Source organism: Macrobrachium nipponense, chromosome 10, assembly GCF_015104395.2.
Source record: "Macrobrachium nipponense isolate FS-2020 chromosome 10, ASM1510439v2, whole genome shotgun sequence".
Taxonomy (NCBI): Eukaryota; Metazoa; Arthropoda; class Malacostraca; order Decapoda; family Palaemonidae; genus Macrobrachium; species Macrobrachium nipponense.
In genome coordinates, this window is record NC_087204.1 from 108,938,350 (window position 1) to 108,959,705 (window position 21,356).

Sequence of the window (21,356 nt, forward strand, 5' to 3'; positions counted from 1 at the left end):
TTATTCCTTAAAAATTGATCCGAAAAACATATAATTAAATAACTCAGTTTAAAGGAGAAAATTTCCTTGACGAATGCTCGTAACATAGTGTTACGGAAAGTAAATTATGCCAAGGTAATGAAATAATTTTCCTGGTTCCAAGCTGAAATGAAAGAGAAAGGTTTGCAGTTTATCTTAGGATATATGGAGTATGAGTCTAATTTTAGCTCTGTAGTTTCGCATGATATTTTCTGACCTTGTATTGAGTGAGCTATGATTGGAAATAGAGATCAGCTAAAGATTTGTAGCGCCAGGTCATATCATTCCAAAGCTTCCTCCTTTATCACAAAGAGATATTCACATAGAATAGAAGACTTGCTGATATAAATTCTTTAAAACGCAGGAGCATTTGGACAAAGAAAAATAATTGTAAGTCGGAATTTGTAGTTACAGGATGTAATATGAGAAATGGGTTCAAAATAATCAAGCTGATTACGAACGAAATTGTAATTGTTACTCAAAAGTGCCTCGGTGGCTTGGTCGGTATGGTGTTGGCGTTCCACCTCGGTGGCCGCGAGTTTGATTCTCGGGTAATGCATTGAGGAGTGAAAGATGTGTATTTCTGGTGAAAGAGATTCACTCTCGACGTGGTTTGGAAGTCACGTAAAGCCGTTGGTCCCGTCGCTGAATAGCTGATCAATTGGGTGAATGATAAGCTGAAGGAAGCAGCCCAAGAGAGAGCAACCAAACGGGAGAAGGAGAGGGAAGCACAAGAAAGAAGAGAAGCAGCTGAAAGAGAAGCGCAAGACCAGAAGAGAAGCGGCTGAGAGAGAAGTGCAAGACAGAAGAGAAGCGGCTGAGAGAGAAGCACAAGAAAGAAGAGAAGCGGCTGAAAGAGAATTTCAAGCTGCTGAAAGGGAGAAAGAAAGGGCACATGAACTGGCTATGGCAGTCCAGAGTGCCACCCTGGCACCCCCGAGTCCCACGCCTCCTGCGTCCCTCTCACCTCCACAGCATGGGCGGCCTCATTAGGGCTTGGGACGATAACGAACCCGACACCTGGCTCGATCATGTCGAGCAGGTGTTCGGGAACTTCAATCCAACCCCTCAGGAAGTGGCCCTCCTCCTTGGCAAGCATCTCGCTGGCAAAGGGCGGACTGCATTCGATGCCCTTCCCCTGAAAGAGCGACACGATCTCACCCTCGTCCGAGAGGCAATGCTTGGGGCTTACGAATTGACCCCAGACCGGTGGAGGCAAAAATGGAGGACTATGCCCAAGGAGGCTAACCAGACGGGGACAGAATGGGCAGCTATGAAGGCACCGGCACTCCATAGGTAGACGAAGGCTTCCAACGCAACATCTGTTTAAGGAGGTCTTAGAACTCTTCCAGTTAGAGGACTTTCTTGCCTACGGCCCCCCTGATCTTGCACCCACTTGGTGGCAAGGCCCCTAAGACTCTTTTGGAATGCTGTAAATGGGTAGATGCCTATGATACCCACCATCCATTGCAGAGTTCTTTAAAGAAGAAAATACGTCCCGCTCTCCCCCTCACTCCTGCTGCCACCTCTCAGCCTACCCAGCGCCCCAATAACCTTCCTCAGAAACCTGTGTGTGGGCATTGCAACAAGCCAGGTCACACCACCGAGCAGTGCCTCTCAAAGGTAGATCCTCCTCAGCAAGCTGCTGCCACTCCTCCAAATGGACTACCCAATCATAGTAACAAAAACAATGGCCATTGGAACAGAAACAACAGGCCCCGGCCTGATTTTAGCAAGAGTTTCTGTGACACCTGCAGAGTGCATGGGCACACTGCTGCCTGGGCGGGATGCCCCAAGAAAGCTCCTGTTTCTGAAATTGCTATGGCCATGACAAATCCATCCACTCTAGGCCCCCCTGCTCAGGGCCCCATATTTGTCGCACCTCCAAGAGGTCGCTATCCTGCCCACCAGGTCCGAGCTTTCGATGACACTGATGCGCAAGTCTCCATCATCCTAGAGGATAAAATTCCTTACAGAGATAAGGTTGATAGGCATCAGTTCGTGACGATAGAGAGCCTCAACCATGTCAAAATGTTCCTACCTACTGTCTGGTTGAGAGTCACATGACCTCACCATTCGAAGATATGTACCATGGCAGTAGCAAACTATATACCAGGAGGTTATGATGTCCTGCTAGGACAAGATTTTAAGTCTCCTCCTAACTTTATACCGTATCAGGGCCACCGCCCTCACGTAGCTCCAGACCCGTTTCACAGGCCTCCAAGGACTACCTCTGCACAGCCAGTGCCACTTGAAGATGCCAAGCAGTGCCAGGCTCCATCTCTCATGGATGTTGAGCCACGTTTGAGTCCTTCCACTGAGTCAGAACCGGCCTTAGTGCCAGTGCCAGGGCCAGACTCGAGTTTTCCTCCTGGAGCTCTAAGTCCCGGTCGCTCTCCCTCAGCTGCCTTGGCCCAACTACTCATGCCGACCGTCAAGGAAGAGCCAATTCCAATAGGAATCCTCCAGGACACCCATGAATATAGTGGACACTCCACCCATGGGGCGGCCTCGCAGCCCACCCCAAAGTCGGTCCTCCCCACGGGTAAGCCCATCCGAATACCATCACCTCATCAATCCCCTCCGTCAGCAGCGAACGGTCCCGGAGTAATGAACTTTGCCGAATCCTATTTGGCCGAAGAACTCGGGGAACCGAGCCACGCAGCATTAGGCACGGGGACGAGTGCCAAGGCTCCAGTTGTCGCAGCAGCTGGAGCAGATGCCCCTTCGGAATCTTCAAAGGGCTTGGATCCTCCAAGGACCCCCATGGCATCATCAAACTGACCTCGGAGAGGTCAAAGGAAGAAGGGAAAAGGGCGTCGAGGTTTTCCAAAACCTTACAAGAGCCAATAGCCTCTCTGCACTAGTGCTTGGCACAGTGCCACCCTCTTTAGAGAATTCTGACCCTCTCCATCCAGAGGAGAGTGCCAGACTCTGCTACTTCTACTTCTTTCTGACCCTTTCGTAACTTTCTATTTTCCTTTTGTATTGTCTGTATCCTATCTTCCTTGGTTTCCTTTCTTCTATATTACTGCCTTGTGGCATTTGTTGTATATTGTATGCTCTGCTTAGGCAGAGCCAAACTGCCAGCTACTCTGGCCTTGTATAAAGCAGTACTTCTTTACAAACTACTTTCGTAAAAGTGCCACAATTGGCACAGTGCCCTATTCTAGGCACTTTGAATTCCCTTTAACTTGGGAAAATTTTAGCCAGCAAACGTTGCTATAGCTTAGAGATAATTTCGAAGCCTGATTTAGTGTTATTCCCTAGTCTTTATATTTTGTGAGATTGACGTTGTTTTGAACAAATTTACATTTCGTTTCTTATCTTATCTGTGTGTGTGCTTTCTTATTTAATCCCTACGAAGAATTACTCCATTAATTTTCCCCTTGTTAGTGCACTAATGTTAGTGCTGATATAATTAATACTGTTAGATGTCGTCTTGTTACGAGACAAAGTAACTTCATGAAACTATAGGGCCATTAACACACCTGAACGTGTCATATCAATCCATCAGGGTAGACAGATAAGATGTGCTGAACAACTCAGTTAGTAGTATTATGTAGGATGTAACTTACCAGTAGGTCTAATTAAATATCTAACCACTTATTGTTGTTCATTGTTATTCTCAGTGTGGCTTCATATTTTAAGTGTATTTGAATATAGAAAGTTAATCTTTAGTCAAGTCACACTTCATTTTGCTTAATTCTCTGCCTGTCGAGTAAGACTTCATGAATATTATAATTGGCAGATTTTGAATATTGCTTATATTATAAGTCTACTCAAGGGAGAATGGAAGCTCAGTAATCTATATTGCAATTGGTCCTTCTTTCTGGCTTGTCTTGTCCATTCCAACCGGTCCAGGGTTGAAATGTCCTCTAGAATGGGGAGGTGTTCAAGATTTCAGCCAGAAACAAGGAAATAAACAGTCTTTTACCCAAGTTTAAGGAACCTATACGAGTTGCCCCTTCGACCTTGGAGGAATCCATTCTCCTTTTTCTTTTGTAAAGCTATCCTCTTCTCCCATTGGTGCTTGGAATTACCCCCTGGAAAGCAGCAGCCCAGCCTCAGAAGATTCTCAGAAGACCACGGGACCTATGTTAGGTCAGACCACTGGCCCCTTACCAGATGCCGCTGCCGCTGCCCCCCCCCCCCCCCCCCCCCACCCTCCCCCTCCTGGGCCTGAGTTTCCATGCTTTGGAAGCCCAAGTATATTTTTAAAGTCCATAATGTCCAGACTTAGAGAAGAAGACATCCTGCATCCTCACTAAAGGTACTGTATGGGAAATTCCATTTCAACCAGGGAAGTGTTTTATCTTTGTCTGTATTTTATTTCATTTTCCAAGGCAACTTGTGCAGTGTTTCATTCCCTTGCCATCTGGGCTCAGTTCTTTGTAATTACTCCCTGTGGATACTCGTAATATTTCCCCCAGTGAATTTAAGCCACGAAATAGTTCCTGCTGTGTAAATTTCCCAGTCATTTCATTCACCCCCTGAGTGGCCTTTTGATTGAGAGAAAACAGTGAGTAAAGTTTCCCACGTGTGCCCTGCCTTATGCCTTGCCCCCTCTACTTGCAGACAAACGCTGTGCCTGGCTGTGGTAGAACTGAAAGTCATCCGAAGCTTGCAATTTTGCTCCGTTGCACAATTTTCCTAAACACGTGACCGGGCTGCTCCCCCACGTGTTCAGGTAGACTGAGAGAAGTTCTCCTACCCTTGTGTTTCCTGGACCTCTGTAAATTTATGTAAATACAGTGCTTTTAAAACTAGAGTCCAGCTTTTATGTAAACTCCTCCTCTTCAGTAACCCTGGCCTTATGCCTGGAAAGTTTAGTTTTTCAACCTTTTTTTTTCTTGTTCAAAACCCCTCGTCCTCGAGTCAAGGCCTAAATTTTCAATGTAAATGTATTTTCGGGAGGAGGCAAGGTGGAATTTTGAATAATATATATATATATCGACGTATCAGTTACTATCTATGAATACTTTATGAAAACTTTTCATTTTTATCTTTCCTAGAGAATTATTATCAAAGGCATATCAGCCGGATGGGTAAAGTACATTCCGGAATCTTGATTGTTCTTCAGTATTTCCAGAAAGGTAATAGGCCAAGTCAGACCGGACGTAACACTTTATCGCCATGAAATAAATGCATATGAATTATATATATATTATATAATATATATCATTATATATATATATATATATATATATATATATATAGATATATAATATGATATATAAATATATTATATATAAATTATATAAGTTGGATAATGGACATTCATGTATTTTTAACTACTCTAAATATGTCTTGTCAAAGAGAGAGGAATTTTTGTTGTCACTTGGATTGGATTTCTGTTTGCCTTCATATAGACCCAATTTTTGCATTCTTTTATTTTCCGGTGCTTTTCCATAGACTTAAAATTTTCAATTATGGTAATTTAAATATGGCAGTTCTTCAGCAGAAACTATCATCACTGTTACATGATAATTACAGAAAACTCAGGGTGAAATGGGCCCCTTTACTTCAGAAAGGAGGACTCTGAAATTCTTAGAAGGTTGGGTAAAAATGATAACTTAGTAATATGTAAACCAGATAAAGGGAAAGGAATAGTGATTCTGGACAAGGTCTGATTATCTAGAAAAAATGAAAGTTATTTTGTCTGATGGCTCTAAATTTAAATAAACTGAATGTGAAAACCAACTTGTTGATATTTATAAAAAAGAAGACAAGACAATCGCTTTCTTAGAAAGCTTAAACAGGAAAAAGTTATTTCTGATGATGTTCTACCAAGAAACTACTTGTTACCGGGTCTTCCTTGGCATTCGGTATGGACTTCCAAAAATACACAAAGACGGTATACCATTGAGACCGATAATGTCCGCATATAATAGCCCCGACGTATAATATTTCCAAATTCTTAGTCAAAATACTCAATGAATATGCTTACTCTAAATATTCGTTAAAGAATGGTTATGTATTTCAGCAAGAAATTATTTTACAGGATGGTGATTTGTATATGGCCAGTTTGGACGTTGAATCATTGTTCACTAACGTCCCTGTTTCTCAGACAATTGAAATCATTTTGGATAAAGTTTTTAGTAATGATGAGACCTTCTGTGGTTTTAATAGGCAACTTTTAAACATTTTTGGAACTTGCTGTGCAAGATGCCACCTTTGTTTTTAATGGGCAGCTCTTCTGCAGGCAGAGGGGTTGCCATGGGTTCTCCTTTGGGACCGTTGTTTGCCAATTTTTTATGGGACATTTGGAGGAGAATTTTCTTAATGATTGTCCTGGGAATTTTAAGCCACTTTTTTATCGAAGATATGTTGACGATACTTTTGCCTTATTTAAATTTTCGTGGCAATGCCAGCATTTTTTAGATTACGTAAATGAAGCCCATCCTAACATTAAATTTACGTTGGAAAATGAGAAAGATGACTCCCTGGCCTTTTTGGATATAAAAATAACTAGAGATAACCACCTTTTCAACACAAGTGTTTTTAGAAAGAGTACCTTCACTGGGCTCGGAAACAACTTTTTTAGCTCGTGTTTTCCGTAATTTTAAGATTATGCTATATCTACTTTGGTCTTTAGGGCCCTTCGGTACACATCTGATTGGCTCTCCTTTCATCTTGACGTCGAGTTTCTTTAGAATATTTTGTTAAGAACTCGTTTCCGAAAAAAAAGCTGGTTTTTAACATTATTAGTAAATTGCTAACGAGGTATCTGTCAGCACCCAACCTTAATTTTAAGGTACCTAAGTTAACTATGTATGCACCCATCCCATTTATTCATTCAGACAGTTTACGTGTAAAAGTTAGAAATATTATTGAAAAGGAATTTGGTTTTTTGAAACTTAATCTTATTCCCATGAATCCACAAAAAATTGGAGGGTTTTTTAATTACAAGGACAAATTACAGGATTTCATGAAGTCCAATATCATATATAAATTTGAATGCCCAAGATGTCTTGGTATTTATGTTGGTTCTTCACGGAGACTGTTACAAGTCCGTTATTACAGCCATTTGGGATTAAGTTATAGAACTGGGTCCAGAATCTCTAATCCCGAGTTCTCTAATATAAAAAATACATCCAAGAGTTGTAAGGTTACTATCGAAAAGAAACATTTTTCTATAATTGGCACCACAAAGCAAACTGCCCATCTAACTACCCTTGAGTCATTGTTTATTAAGCACCTTTCACCTAGTTTAAACTCCAACACTTCGTCATCTCCTCTCTCTCTGGCGTGAGGTTTACGTTGTATGCAGACCTTACCGTTTTTAGTCACTCAGCTCTTTCCTTCTTTATGAATAGGTAGTTTTCTTATCATTCTCTATTTTAACGTTCTGATTATTTTTTTTTAAATTTTATTGTAATTTTAATTGTAATTTTTAAGTTTTATTTTAATGTTGAATTTCAATTGCAGACTGATGATGTGTTGGTGACAACATGAAACGTTTCTTAATAATAAAACACGTGTACATGACTGTCGTCTGATTGGACACCTCTTCCTTTATATATATATATATAGATATATATATATATATATATATATATATATATATATATTGTTACGTATGGGCCTGGCCTTGAAAGAGACTCCAATACGTAAACAGGAATAGTTGAGGGAAAAATAGAATGAATTACTTGAACTTACCATAAAAAGGATTTACAGTGATAATTTACTCTAGAGGAGAAGGTCACCAGAACTCTGCTAATTACTTTACATCTATTTTATTTACAGAGGCCCGTACTGGCCTGGAGAAAAGTGAATGCAGTGTGTCCACACGTTGGGACCCAAATGTCTCTCACAAATGGATAGCTGGCTAAAATGTGATTCACGTAATAAAAGCTGGGTTTCGATATCTTGTGGTAATGCAACACTTGCGGGCGGACAGACTTGACACGTGACTCAGGGGATCTGAAAAAGATCCAGATTAGACAAGATAAAAGAACAAGGACTTTTTGCACAAGTTACGATTATTCAGTTCTCTAACACTGGGGCAAAGGAACTCTAATGTTTCACTGAGGTATGCACTGAAGACTTCATTGGTCTGGGACGATCACACAAGGGAAACATGCGGCCATGAGGCAGTGAGAGGTGAACAAAAAGGGATGAGTTCTTTTGAGGTTGGAGTTTGAAAATGGGAAAATGGGGAGAGTAAATAGGCACTAGGATGTAAGGAACTGGCAATATGCTGTTTCACAAGACGTACCTGGATGCCATGATCAGTGTGGACCTTTGTAGAAAATGTGGCGTCCGGCTTTGTCTCAGGTCTGGGTCTCTTGGCGCGCCAGTACGCCGTTAGGCCTAAGGGGGAAGGCTGGTTGGAGACATCCGTCCGAGGTCACGACTGGAGCTGACTGAGGAAGATCGCAGGTGTCTTTCATGGGTGTTGGGGGTCAGCTTAACCCCCCACGAGCAGGGCAATCCTGGAAACAGAACATACAGCCAGCAGAGGGTTCACAGGAAAAAGAGCTTAAGATATAGGCCTAAGAAGTACCAGTCTGCCTACATCCTTCCCTTTGAGATACGTCCCTAAAGCTGACAAGAGTCTATTTTCCCCCTTCTCGCAGGAACTCCCTATCTCTGGCTGGCGTGTTTTGGTTTCCTGCCTAAAAAATCAGCTGATATTTGGAGGAATATGGCTGCCATTTTACAAATCAAAATAATTACTTAAATGCTGGGTAGACGAAAAGATAAATAAACGTAGCAATTAATATATATATATATATATTATCTATATATATATATATATATATATATATATATATAGGTCTATATATCTATACTATATATATATGATTTTGTTTGTCTTGCATGCGTTTGTGTGTGTGAGTAAGAGAGAGAGAGAAGAGAGAGAGAGAGAGAGAGAGAGAGAGTGCAACCGAGCAAGAGAAACGCCTCGGTAGGTGGAAGAAAACACTCTTCTTAGCTTAAGATATTTTCTTCATTATTTCATATTAACTACAGAGAAAAACCAATGTCTAATTGAAATTAATATTATGGAACCCACAGATCGTTTTATGTGAATATTTGTGAGTTTTATGATAGAGGATGTAATTTCAGATAAACCTGTAAAAGAAAACTATTGAGACGGCTTTGTCTTTACGTCCGCACTTTTCCTGTCCGCCCTCAGAGCTTATAAAACTACGGAGGCTAGAGGGCTGCAAATTTGGGTCTGTTGGTCATCCACCCTTCAATCATCAAACATAACAAACTGTACCCCTCTAGATTCGGTAGTTTTTTTCTTATTTTATTTAAGGTTAAAGTTAGCCATGATCGTGCGTCTGGCACTGCAACAACACAGGCCACCATGGCAGGCTGAGAGTCACTGGGCGATGGCTGAGAGTTTCATATAGCATTATGCGCTGTACAGAATACTCGAACTGCATATTTTACTTTTTTTTATTTTTTCTATGATTTACAGTTCTTGTCATATATACCTAGTAAATCATAACGAAAAAGCAGATATATTGAATCTGAATAATGTTTGGACATCATGACTCATAACTTACCTGATTTCTCAGGTAAAGTAGCAACAACAACAACGCAGGTTGATCACAAATTTATCACTGAACAACAAATCGTGTTCGTTAGTTGATCGAATCGAAGTGTTTTGAACGGTACTGATAAAAGACTATAGTAGATCCAACATGAAACGTGCATCTGATGTTTAGGCCCGTTCCTTACGACGCCTCCTGATTGGCTGTTGATAAGCCAGTCACAGGGCTGGAAAGTCTCAGTCTCTCGAGAAAGTTCACATAGGCAGGATGTATGTTGCCATGTTCCACCTCTCCTGAGGAATAGTTTTGAAAGACGTAACCGTCAGAGAGGTGGAACATACATCCTGCCTATGTGAACACTCGAGAGAACAAAGTTTCCAGCCCTGTGATTGGCTTATCAACAGCCAATCAGGAGCGTCGTAAGTAAAACTGGCCTAGACATCAAATGCACGGTTCATGTGAATCTACGATAGTGTCCCCCAAGACTTCTGAATATAAATACGAGCATCAGCCTTGAATCTTAGTTGTTATTCAGCGTCAAGAGAAAATGAGGTGACAAATTTTTTTTTTTTTAATCATGTCGAATATCCTTGCATTTTCAAAGAGTAGTGAATTATGTTTGTGTGATTTAGAAAAAAAAGAAGTTTTAATTTCTTTGCTTTATTTCCACGCATCAATAAATAGAAAAAACTACAGGAGCTATATATTTCAGTACTCGGGAGCACCATATAGAGCTTTGGGTTCTTCGTAAGTTGGAGCTGGGCTCCATAGACTGGGGCAGGTGCTTTGTAAGCGGGTTTAGGGGCACCGTAGGATGGAGCAGGGCATAGGGCTTGGCCTCGGGGTACCTGGCTTCTCCGTGGGTAAGCAACTGAGCCTGGTAGCCGTTGTAGCCGTCGGCGGTGTAGACGACGGTCTGATTGCGACCGTCGGGGTGGAGGGAGGACGCGGTAGTCGCCGTCACACCTTCCCGTCGGAGGTGGACTTGTGACCGAAGTCGAGGTTTTGGTAGTTGTCCTTGACGACGTAGGAGTAGTCGAATGGCATCCCTTTCTGTTGAAAATAATGTGTAAATTTAACTATTAATCCTTGGTATTTACTTATGAAAAAAACTAGGGCTTATAATATGCTTCACTTTTGCAACAGTATTAATATAGGTAAAGTACACACACACACACACACATATATACACACACACACACACACATATATATATATATATATATATATATATATATATATATATAGTATATATATATACATATATATATATATATATATATATATATATATATACGTATATATATATATATATATATATATATATATATATATATATATATATACATATATATATATATATATATATATATATATATATATATATATATATATATATATATATATAGTATGTAGTCAAATGGCCTTCCCTACTGATTTTATTATCAAAACATATGATTCAGTATTCAACCCTGTAAATCAGTTCTCAATGGCATTCAAATGAGTTTGCTACATAAACCATATTACCTACTAATAATTTGTATAAAATGTTTATATAAGTATGTCAGGAATGAATGATTTAAAACATTAAAAAGAAAGTTTGACAAGTGATTCAACTTACCTCGTATGTCTCTTGATGACCGTAGCTCGGCTGATGCTTGGGGGATTCGTACCCATACCCCCCAGGGTGGGCAGGGGTGCCATCAGGGCGTCCCATCGCCAAAGCCACAATGCAGCAAGACGCAATTATAACCTGGTGTCAAAATTGGTGGTTATGAAGTGAAATTCGTGGATAAAAGGTTACAAAAGTGAATAGTAGACCTTGACAACGGGAAGAAATGTAATTTTCACTCTCTCGTTGCTACTTTAAATTCCGTGAAAAACGCGAAATGCAAAAACATTTTGGATATATTAAGCAAAGTCTCGCATTTCTCATCTGGGTATTTCTTTATGCTAAACTACATAAGTTATACATTTAAAATAGGAAGGCCGTGGAAATATTGCAGGATTTGCATCGTAACTCGAAACAAATAACCCATATTTTCTGATTTCAATGAGATTATGCCTGTGCATTTTAATATTATCCGGCAAAAGTCATTAGAAATTATAACAAATTAATGAAATGTCATTCTGTCCTTTAAGGTGTGAAAAGTATTTGGCAGTCTAAAGAGATAACAATATGCAAACACTTAGCGATTAATCGATGTATATTGATGAGGAAGAGCAAAAACTGACTGAATATCAGATGATCGTACCTTCTCTCTCTCTCTCTCTCTCTCTCTCTCTCTCTCTCTCTCTCTCCTTAATAACAGTATGCAAATCACTTCAATTATAAAAATCGATTTGCACTGATGAGAAATGAACGAAATTTTGATTGTCAGAGACTCTTCCCCTCTTTGCCTCTCTCTCTCTCTCTCATCTCGGTCTTCTCTCTCTCTCGCTCTCTCTCTCTCTCTTCTTAACAACAGTATGCAAATCACATTCAACAATTTAATCTATATGCACTGATGAGCAAAAAACAAAATTTTGACTGAGTATTAGAGACTCTTCCCTTCTCTCTCTCTCTCTCTCTCTCTCTCTCTCTCTCTCTCTCACCTTGGTGTACATGTCGGCTCTTTGTCTTAGCCTCGGCAAACAAGCAATGTTCGAATACACCCGTCCGTTGCAAACTTTATATACAACCTTTTCATGGCCGGATTTAAACGACGCCACGCCTAGTGATGACCGGATTTTTATTTTCCCTCAGTCATTCTCCTTTCTCTCACCTAGTCTAGGAATTTGTGCCTCACTGGAAGGAGGAAAAGACAGCTTATTTGTTGACTGAAAAGAGATCGTTGGCGAGCCAAAAGAAACAGGTGTTAGAAAAGGGTGTGATTTTATGGTCATGTTCCTTGATTTGACTTGGAAATAAAAAATCTTTGCTTAGACTCGCAGCCAGCAAGTCTTAATCCATCTCAATCCTTTGAATTATCCACTGACTTTAGACTTGTTTTGTTTGGTTGGATGACGCTAACAATTAAACGGAAATAGGGAAGTTTCCTCTGACAGTTGTTGTCGTGAAAGTACCAAGAAGTATAGTAGGATACTTTCATATATAAAATTCGTAAATGCTAACTTCATCGTATTGACATTTTGTAAATGATGAGAACTGCAGAGATTTCATTATTTAGACCTCCCGTGTCTAACCTTTCACAGGGCAGGTGCACTGTTTCTCGGAGAGCGCCTCAGTGGCGTGGTCGGTACGGTTTTTGCGTGCCACTTCGTGGCCGCGAGTTCGATTCTCGGGCGTTCCACTGAGGGGTGAGAGATGTGTATTTCTGGTGATAGAAGTTACACTCTCGACGTGGTTTCGGAGTCACGTAAAGCCGTTGGTCCCGTTGCTGAATAATCACTGGTTCCATGCAACGTAAAAAACACCATACAAACAAAGTATTCTCGGAGCTTCTTAATTTTTTAGCGTTTACTGCAGACGTGATAGCTGGTCCTAGGAAGACACATCCAGTGCTGTAAAAAAAAAGGTAGTCATTGTTCTCAAGGCTAACAATGTTTACAAAGATGATATCTGTAAATCCTTCGGCTTCAGATCTTTCGTTTTACAGTTCTTGAAATGTTTCCTGTCTGGAGTTCACCACCTCTTGATATTTCTGTCTTTTAAACAGAATAGCCTGATGCTTTTATTTTCTATTTCCACGGTCATGGTAGTCGTGATTTAGACCGTCATGGGAAGGTATTTTGATTGCTATCTTCCATAATTCTTTTACGACAGGAACTTTGCCAATTCGCCTCCTGTTTGCCACCTGTATCTACAGCCTTGTAAAGATGCCATCTTTGTTGCACTGCCCAGTAACAACGGACTTCAAGTACCTTTTCTGTAAAGTCCTGGAATATTCTACTTGGAAGCAAAGGTGATGGCGATGGTCTCAAATTTCGATGCTGCAGTGATATTTCATAACGTCATGGACCTAGTCTATGTCTTTTATTATTATTATTATTTTTTTTTTTTGTGCTCTATCACAGTCCTTCAATTCGACTGGGTGGTATTTATAGTGTGGGGTTCCGGGTTTGCATCCTGCCTCCCTTAGGAGTCCATCACTTTTCTTACTATGTGCGCCGTTTCTAGGATCACACTCTTCTGCATGAGTCCTGGAGCCTCTAGTTTTTCTAGATTCCTTTTCAGGGATCTTGGGATTGTGCCTAGTGCTCCTATGATTATGGGTACAATTTCCACTGGCATATCCCATATCCTTCTTATTTCTATTTTCAGATCTTGATACTTATCCATTTTTTCCCTCTCTTTCTCTTCAACTCTGGTGTCCCATGGTAATTGCGACATCAATGAGTGATACTTTCTTCTTGATTTTGTCAATCAGCGTCACGTCTGGTCTATTTGCACGTATCACCCTATCTGTTCTGATACCATAGTCCCAGAGGATCTTTGCGTGATCGTTTTCTATCACTCCTTCAGGTTGGTGTTCGTACCACTTATTACTGCAAGGTAGCTGATGTTTCTTGCACAGGCTCCAGTGGAGGGCTTTTGCCACTGAATCATGCCTCTTTTTGTACTGGTTCTGTGCAAGTGTCGGACATTCGCTTGCTATGTGGTTTATGGTTTCATTTTTCGTATTGCACTTCCTACATATGGGAGAGATGTTATTTCCGTCTATCGTTTCTTTGAACATATCTGGTTCTTAGGGCCTGATCTTGTGCCGCTGTTATCATTCCTTCAGTTTCCTTCTTTAGCTCTCCCCTCTGTAGCCATTGCAACATGTCATCGCTGGCTAGTTCTTTAGTCTGTCTCATGTATTGTCCGTGCATTGGTTTGTTGTGCCAGTCCTCTGTTGTTTGTCATTTTCCTGTCTCTGTATATTTGTGGGTCTTCGTCTACTTTTAATAGTCCTTCTTCCCATGCACTCTTTAGCCACTCGTCTTCACTGGTTTTCAGATATTGCCCCAGTGCTCTGTTCTCGATGTTGACGCAATCCTCTATACTTAGTAGTCCTCTCCCTCCTTCCTTTCGTGTTATGTATAGTCTGTCCGTATTTGCTCTTGGGTGTAGTGCTTTGTGTATTGTCATATGTTTCCTGGTTTTTCTGATCTATGCTGCGAAGTTCTGCCTTCGTCCATTCCACTATTCCTGCGCTGTATCTGATTACTGGCACTGCCATGTGTTTTATGGCTTTTATCATATTTCCGGCGTTGAGTTTTGACTTGAGTATCGCCTTGAGTCTCTGCATATATTCTTTCTTGATCGTGTCCTTCATCTCTTGGTGTTTTATATCCCCTCCTTCCATTATCCCCAGGTATTTGTATCCAGTCTCATCTATGTGTTTGATGTTGCTCCCATCTGGTAGCTTTTATCCCTTCAGTTCTTGTTACTTTGCCCTTTTGTATGTTGACTAAGGCGCATTTTTTCTATTCCAAACTCCATCCTGATGTCCCCCAGATACAATCCTTACAGTCTGGATTAGGGTATCTATTTCCTTGATGCTCTTACCATACAGCTTGATGTCGTCCATGAACATCAGATGTTGATTCTGTTGCCTCTTTTCTTGAGTTGGTACCCGGCATCCATCTTCTGTAGTACTTTTGTCATGGGAATCATGGCTACTACGAAGAGTATTATTATTATATTATTATTATTATTATTATTATTATTATTATTATTATTATTATTATTAATTATTATTATTATTTGGGTTTACTTATGTACGTATTGATGTATATTTTGTAAATTTTCATATTGTTTTTCATTTATTTAATCCACTTTTCAATTTGTTTTTCGAAATTTTGAAGATGTGCCGTGAATCATCCTGATAATATCAATGTGGTCTTGTTGAACTTGCAATATTCTATAGGAATGGTGTTTTGTTTTGCTATGAAATTGTGTATCACTCAGGATTACTTTTAGAGCAGTTAATTAAGAGTCTTGTCACATCACGTTATTCCTATATACGCATTAAGCTATAAATGCCCATTAATATCTAATTTGCTCTACCTCGGAATTAATATATTTTCATATATGTTAACCGAAAGGGATTTTTTAAAATGAAAAGCCTGACCATTGCTAACTTGTCCCTGCAGTAAATCCAGTTCTAGAGTTCTCTACATTAAGCCGTGACTGCTGCGATGCCCTGTATGATGCTCTTATTGACACCGTCTTTTATTTTATAGCCTCTAATCTGTTGTCCTGGTAAAAAGAAAAATTACCATTGTAAAATATGTAAATACTATGAAATAACTGTATTCTGCATGAACGTATTTTTCTAATAAAAGATAAAAAAAAAAATGTTGGAAGTTTGCGCACTAGGCTCACAGTTAATACATTATTTTTGTTTTTTCTTAGTCCTCTTTTTGATGAGTGACTTTATTTTAAAAAATCGTTTAAAAAATAGCATGAAAATAGGGCGACGCAATGTCACAGTTTTCAGTAGGCTTTTATGATCCTTTCGTGAAGAGAAATGGAAGAGAACTTCACAGACGAACACCTAACAACTCATAGTTTTGTCGTGACTTAACCTAACATGAGCATCGTTACCGTATTCCTCCCTACTTAACCGGGGATTTCGACCCCTGACACCCCGCCACCAGCTGGTGACCTTCAAATCAAACTCCTTGAAGAAATCGCCAAAAAATTACGGTTCAAGTTGGTTGATGTTAAAGGTGCTTCTCTCTATTTATGAAGCAAATTTACATAAAATGCACAGGTCAGATGTATAAAAGACAAAGTAACAATAAATTTATTACCCGATTCACAGATCAGATGTTCCATAACAAAGTGGCAATAAATTTAGCACTCAATTAATTAAAAATTGCCATCGGTGAGTGCCCATGGTTCAGGAACTCTTCATAAAATCTACTAAAGTGCAAGACGACATTTCAACTGGGAAATCTGCTCTATTGGTTAGTCAGATGTGTATTTCTGGTGATAGAAGTTCACTCTAGACGTGGTTCGGAAGTCACGTAAAGCCGTTGGTCCCGTTGCTGAATAACCACTGGTTCCATGTAACGTAAAAACACCATATAAAAAACAAACAGTTTCTAGTTGTCTAAGTGATAATGTAAGTTACCGTCTGCTTTAGCCGTTTATTTGAAAAAAAAAAATAGCCTTGTTTGTTATGTTTTCTTGATTTTCGCCAACTTCTACGGAATTATTTTTCTCTGATAGTGAATAAAATCCCGATTCCCCTTACTGAAATATCCAGATGTTTCAGCGATAAAAACTAGAAGCGGAAAAATTTATGGCAATGATGATAAAATAAACAATGTACTTATACATTCGGCACGCTGTTGAAACACAACTATTTGCACCATTTCCCCTTTTTTGAAGGCATATGGAGTAAGAGGTTTTTGAGTCTCAAAGGCTGAAGTGTGTGTAATATTCCCCGATTCTGTTTTGAAAACGAAAGAAAGCTAATGATATCGATCTTGATTGACTGAGTTCTGCAAGATGGATGAAACTTCTTCAGTAGGCTCAGTTATTCTTCTATAGGTGCTATGATGATGACTTTGCAACAGTGTGTGATCGATCGAATTTAATTCACGAGTTTTCTACGTAGGAGTTTTCCTACGTAGCGGGAAATTCAGATAATGTAGTTTTGAAATCATACAAAACGTATTCAAAATCACCTGAGTTTTCTTTCTTCGTAGGCGGATTTCAGTTTATAATATCAAATTACCACACAATTAAGGAAAAATGGTAATGGAACAGATGTTAAGCAGTTAAATTGACGAAGATTATGAATGATGAGCGAAGTCCCAGATGTTGATTGTAGCTTTTTTCACTTAATTCCATAGTTAATGACATCTTGACTATTTCCTTAAATGATAAGAGTAGGTGACAGAAACCAAAGCCATTCAGTTTCTATTTATTTATCTGATGAATAAACTACAGGAGTCTCTAGAAATAAACAGTTCAGTGACCGGGAAAGTCACAGAGAGCTTCTAGTTTCTTAGTAGATGGGAGCTGGGGTTCCATAAACCGGGCCAGGTTCTTTGTAAGTGTGTTTAGGGACCCCGTAGGAGGAGCAGGGCGCCGTAGGATGGGGCAGGGGCATAGGGTTTGACTTCGGGGTACCTGCTTCTCCGTGGTAAGCAACCTGAGCTTGGTAGCCGTTGTAGCCGTCGGCGGTGTAAACGACGGTCTGATTGCGACCGTCGGGAGGAGACGTGGTAGTCGCCGGTCACCACCTTCCCGTCGGAGGTGGACTTGTGACCGAAGTCGAGGTTTTGGTAGTTGTCCTTGACGACGTGCGTAAAAAGGAGTAAATCGAATGGGCCTCCCCTACCCTGTTGGTTTGAAAAGGCAATTAAAACATTATCAATATTTACCCTGTGCTATGCACTTGTTTATAATGATTATTTATCATTATGACAATGCTTTCCTTAACAGGTATGTTCCTTAGTTATTAAAAGAAACAAATTTCTACTTAAATCTACTGATTTGATTTGAATCCACAAAAAAAAAAAAAAAAAAAAAAAAACAAAAAAAAAAAAAAAAAAAAAAAACGCTTATACCTCGTAGCTCTGTTGATGTTTGGGGCAGTCAGCATACCCGTACCCTCCAGGGGCATGGGAGCCATCAGGGCGTCCCATCACCACAGCCGCAAGGCAGAAGGATGCAAGTAGGACCTGCAGGAACCAAGGATATCATTCAATCATTAGTATTGGTTAATGTAGTAATCTTAATAATACTGTGCAAAAGGATTTAGACTCTCTCTCTCTCTCTCTCTCTCTCTCTCTCTTTCTCTCTCTCTGTTCATTTAGAATTGCTGTAGGTTTATGTGATCATAGCTTATACATTCCAACTGCATTTCACTGATATATCATCTATTTTTTTATATATTAATTTTCATGTTGTTACGTACTCACTTCTTTGATAGTGTTCTAATTTATAACCATAAAAGTAGTTGGGTTTCTGATATAACCCTAGCCTGATGTTGAAATATTAAATTTAGTAAATAAATTTTTAATTAAGTTAAACTTTATTTAATTAAAATTTGAATTCTAAATGAGGATAACAAGAAACTTTGAAAATCACGAGTAATATGGATTTCTTTAACTACACTACCAAAGTCGTGGATAAGATAGGAAATAAAAGATATCTTAACTAATTACGGAAATGTAAGCTAAGAAGTCTTAAAGGTTTCATTTTTTCACTCTAAATTGTATTAACATGAGTAAATAGCACTTATTATCATGTTCAGATAGCAAAAATAGTATGTTACGTTTATGTCAGGTTGGTCAAAGTTGAAACTGATTCCATATGCACTCTAGATAGTTAAGGGCACATTCGAAATTTGGGAAACGAACAAGAGGTAGAACTTGGATATAGAATCCTTAATTTGGTGTCTCACCTTAGAGCACATGGCGTCTTCTTGTATCTGTTTCGGCAGACAAACGATATCTGATTAGACTCGTCGTTTTCCGAGGAATTTATACACGGTTTTCATGGCCAGAGGTATTGACACCACACCTATCTATCTGTATTGTTGGAGAGAGAGAAGAGAGAGAGAGAGAGAGAGAGAGAGAGAGAGAGAGAGAGAGAGAGAGAATATTGTGAAGATAAAAATAGTCAGGAAAATAAAAATGTTCCAGTGCCCTTTCCATTTCTTTCCCCCACAGCTTAAGGCTCGTCTGCTGACCGCAATTTTGATGTATGGTTTTCAAAAGATGTTAGTTCTCTCTCTCTCTCTCTCTCTCTCTCTCTCTCTCTCTCTCTCTCTCTCATACACACACACATACAGAATAGAAATATATTGATTGTGTCAATTCGTTAGTGCTACTTTCCTACTCTCTTGACAGCATATCAGCTTCTGTATTCTTTTGGGAATCTCGCCTTCTGTAAATCTTTGGTATGTTCTTCTTGGAAGTATTACTGATGGATATACTCTAATTTAGAGGCTGCGATATACTATTTAAAAAAAAAAAAAAAAAACGCCATGCGTCCCCCTCTTGGGTTGGGTTTTTGACGGTTTTTTTCCCCGTATGTGTATATTGATTTGGATTTTGTCAGTCTTAGAATATATCTGATTTATTTGGTCTTCTTTCCACTTTGTATTTTGAGTACTTTCTCTAAGACGTCTTCATAACATTAACTTGGTCATTTAATTTAGCAATATTCCATATGTTGTGATACTTTTCAGCGCTCTTAAAACTGTGTACTGCTTCGGATTAATTTTTGAGGAGTTTACGAAGAGCCAGTCCCTGTATTATATCCAGTTACAAAACTGTTTTGCTGCCGTGACGGTAAAATCAAAGGAGTTTGGTGGGTAGGCAGTCAGTGAAGGCAATCTTACAGGTGGCTGGGGGGCGATGGAATAAAGTATCCTGCATGAAAAGTAGGGAACGACAAGAAAAGGTTTTGGGAAACCTCTGCTCTTAATGATACCAGTCTCTGTTCAGAGAGAATTTTTGCGATTGCTAGGCTGACAGTAAACTGATTGGTCTTTGTAAAGTGGCTTTGTTTTTGTCGTTGTACTCGTATTAGGGTTGGCTGTCATTTTGACGTTGGCTTTTGCTATTCTTCTTGGAGAGAGAGAGAGAGAGAGAGAGAGAGAGAGAGAGAGAGAGAGAGAGAGCCTTCCTGACGAACATTCCTGACGAACACCAAACAACTCGTAGTATCTATTTCAGGATCCTCACAACGTATCTGGGGCCTTCGACCCCCCCCCCCCCCCCCGAAAAAAAAAAAAAACCCCAAAACCCCTACCGCCACTAGGAGAGCCTCGAATTAAATTCCATAAAGAAATCGATAAAACTATTGCAGTTAGTTGATCCTGCATTTATTTAATTCGTGAACAAGTCTCCTGTATCTTTATATGTTCTCGAGTATTAAAGAATGTCTCAAGTGTACATGCCTTAGAAACGCGCCATAAAATCCACCAAACTGCAGAGCAAAATATGCCTGTGCAGAGTCTGCTGGTTTTTGTTAATCATAACCTTTAACTCTGTCTGTCTCTAAATGTATGAATGTACTAGGGGTTACCTTATGGTTTATCTTAATTAGTTCATAAATAACCTTAAGTGCTGATTACTATCACTTGATAGCTAAGCTCCTTAAACTTTTTGTGAAGGAAATGTCTTTTTATTTTTAATATTATTCTATTTTTATTGTTTTTTTTTCTCCTACCTCGATGGGCTTTTCCCCACAGAAATTTCTGAGTGTCAACAGTATCAAGAAGAAAAGAAAAATACAATAATCTTGATAAAATGCAAACCGTGCTTATGCAGTTGGCATGTTCGAACAAAAGATGCTGCACATTTTCCCTTTATGAGGGCATATGGTGCAAGAGGCACGAGTCTCTAAATGAGGCTGAATTGTGTAATTTTCCTTGATTATTATTTGAAGACGTGAGAAAGCTAATGACAGCTACCTTGAATGATGGAGTTGTTCTCCAAATACCCGAAAATTCATGAGTAGCTTTAGTGGTTTTTCCCTTGTGCTGTTATGAATGTACATTAGTATTCACTGGATTAGTGCCTCAGGGCGTGATCGGTATGGTCTTGACTTGGCCCTAGGTGGCCGCGAGTTAGATTCTCGGGTATTCCTTTGAGGTGTTAGAGATGTTTATTTCTGTGAGAGAAGCTCACTCTCGACGTGGTTCAGAAGTCACATAAAACCGGTGGTCCCGTTGCTGAATAACCACAGGTTCCATGCAACGTAAAAACACCAGACAAACAAACTGTATTAAAATCAAGTTTTCTACTTATAGAGAATTCAGAATAATTTATTTTGAAATTTAAAGCATCTGCATTACACAATAAACTGGGCTCATTTGTCTTAGGAGGATTTCGTTTATGTGATCAGAATATACTAATTTGAGGAAA

The 21,356-nt window shown here is 39.5% G+C and overlaps 1 protein-coding gene across 1 annotated transcript in view; it reads right to left on the reverse strand.

The window, feature by feature from the left end:
• The window catches only part of LOC135224230 (pro-resilin-like), a 29,118-nt gene extending 10,209 nt beyond the window's left edge, over positions 1-18,909 (reverse strand). Inside the window, exon 1 of the mRNA XM_064263085.1 lies at positions 18,884-18,909. Coding sequence (XP_064119155.1) covers positions 18,884-18,895 — 12 coding nt within the window. The 5' untranslated portion in view covers positions 18,896-18,909. The remainder of the gene's footprint in view (positions 1-18,883) is intronic.
• Between the last annotated feature and the right edge of the window lie 2,447 nt (positions 18,910-21,356).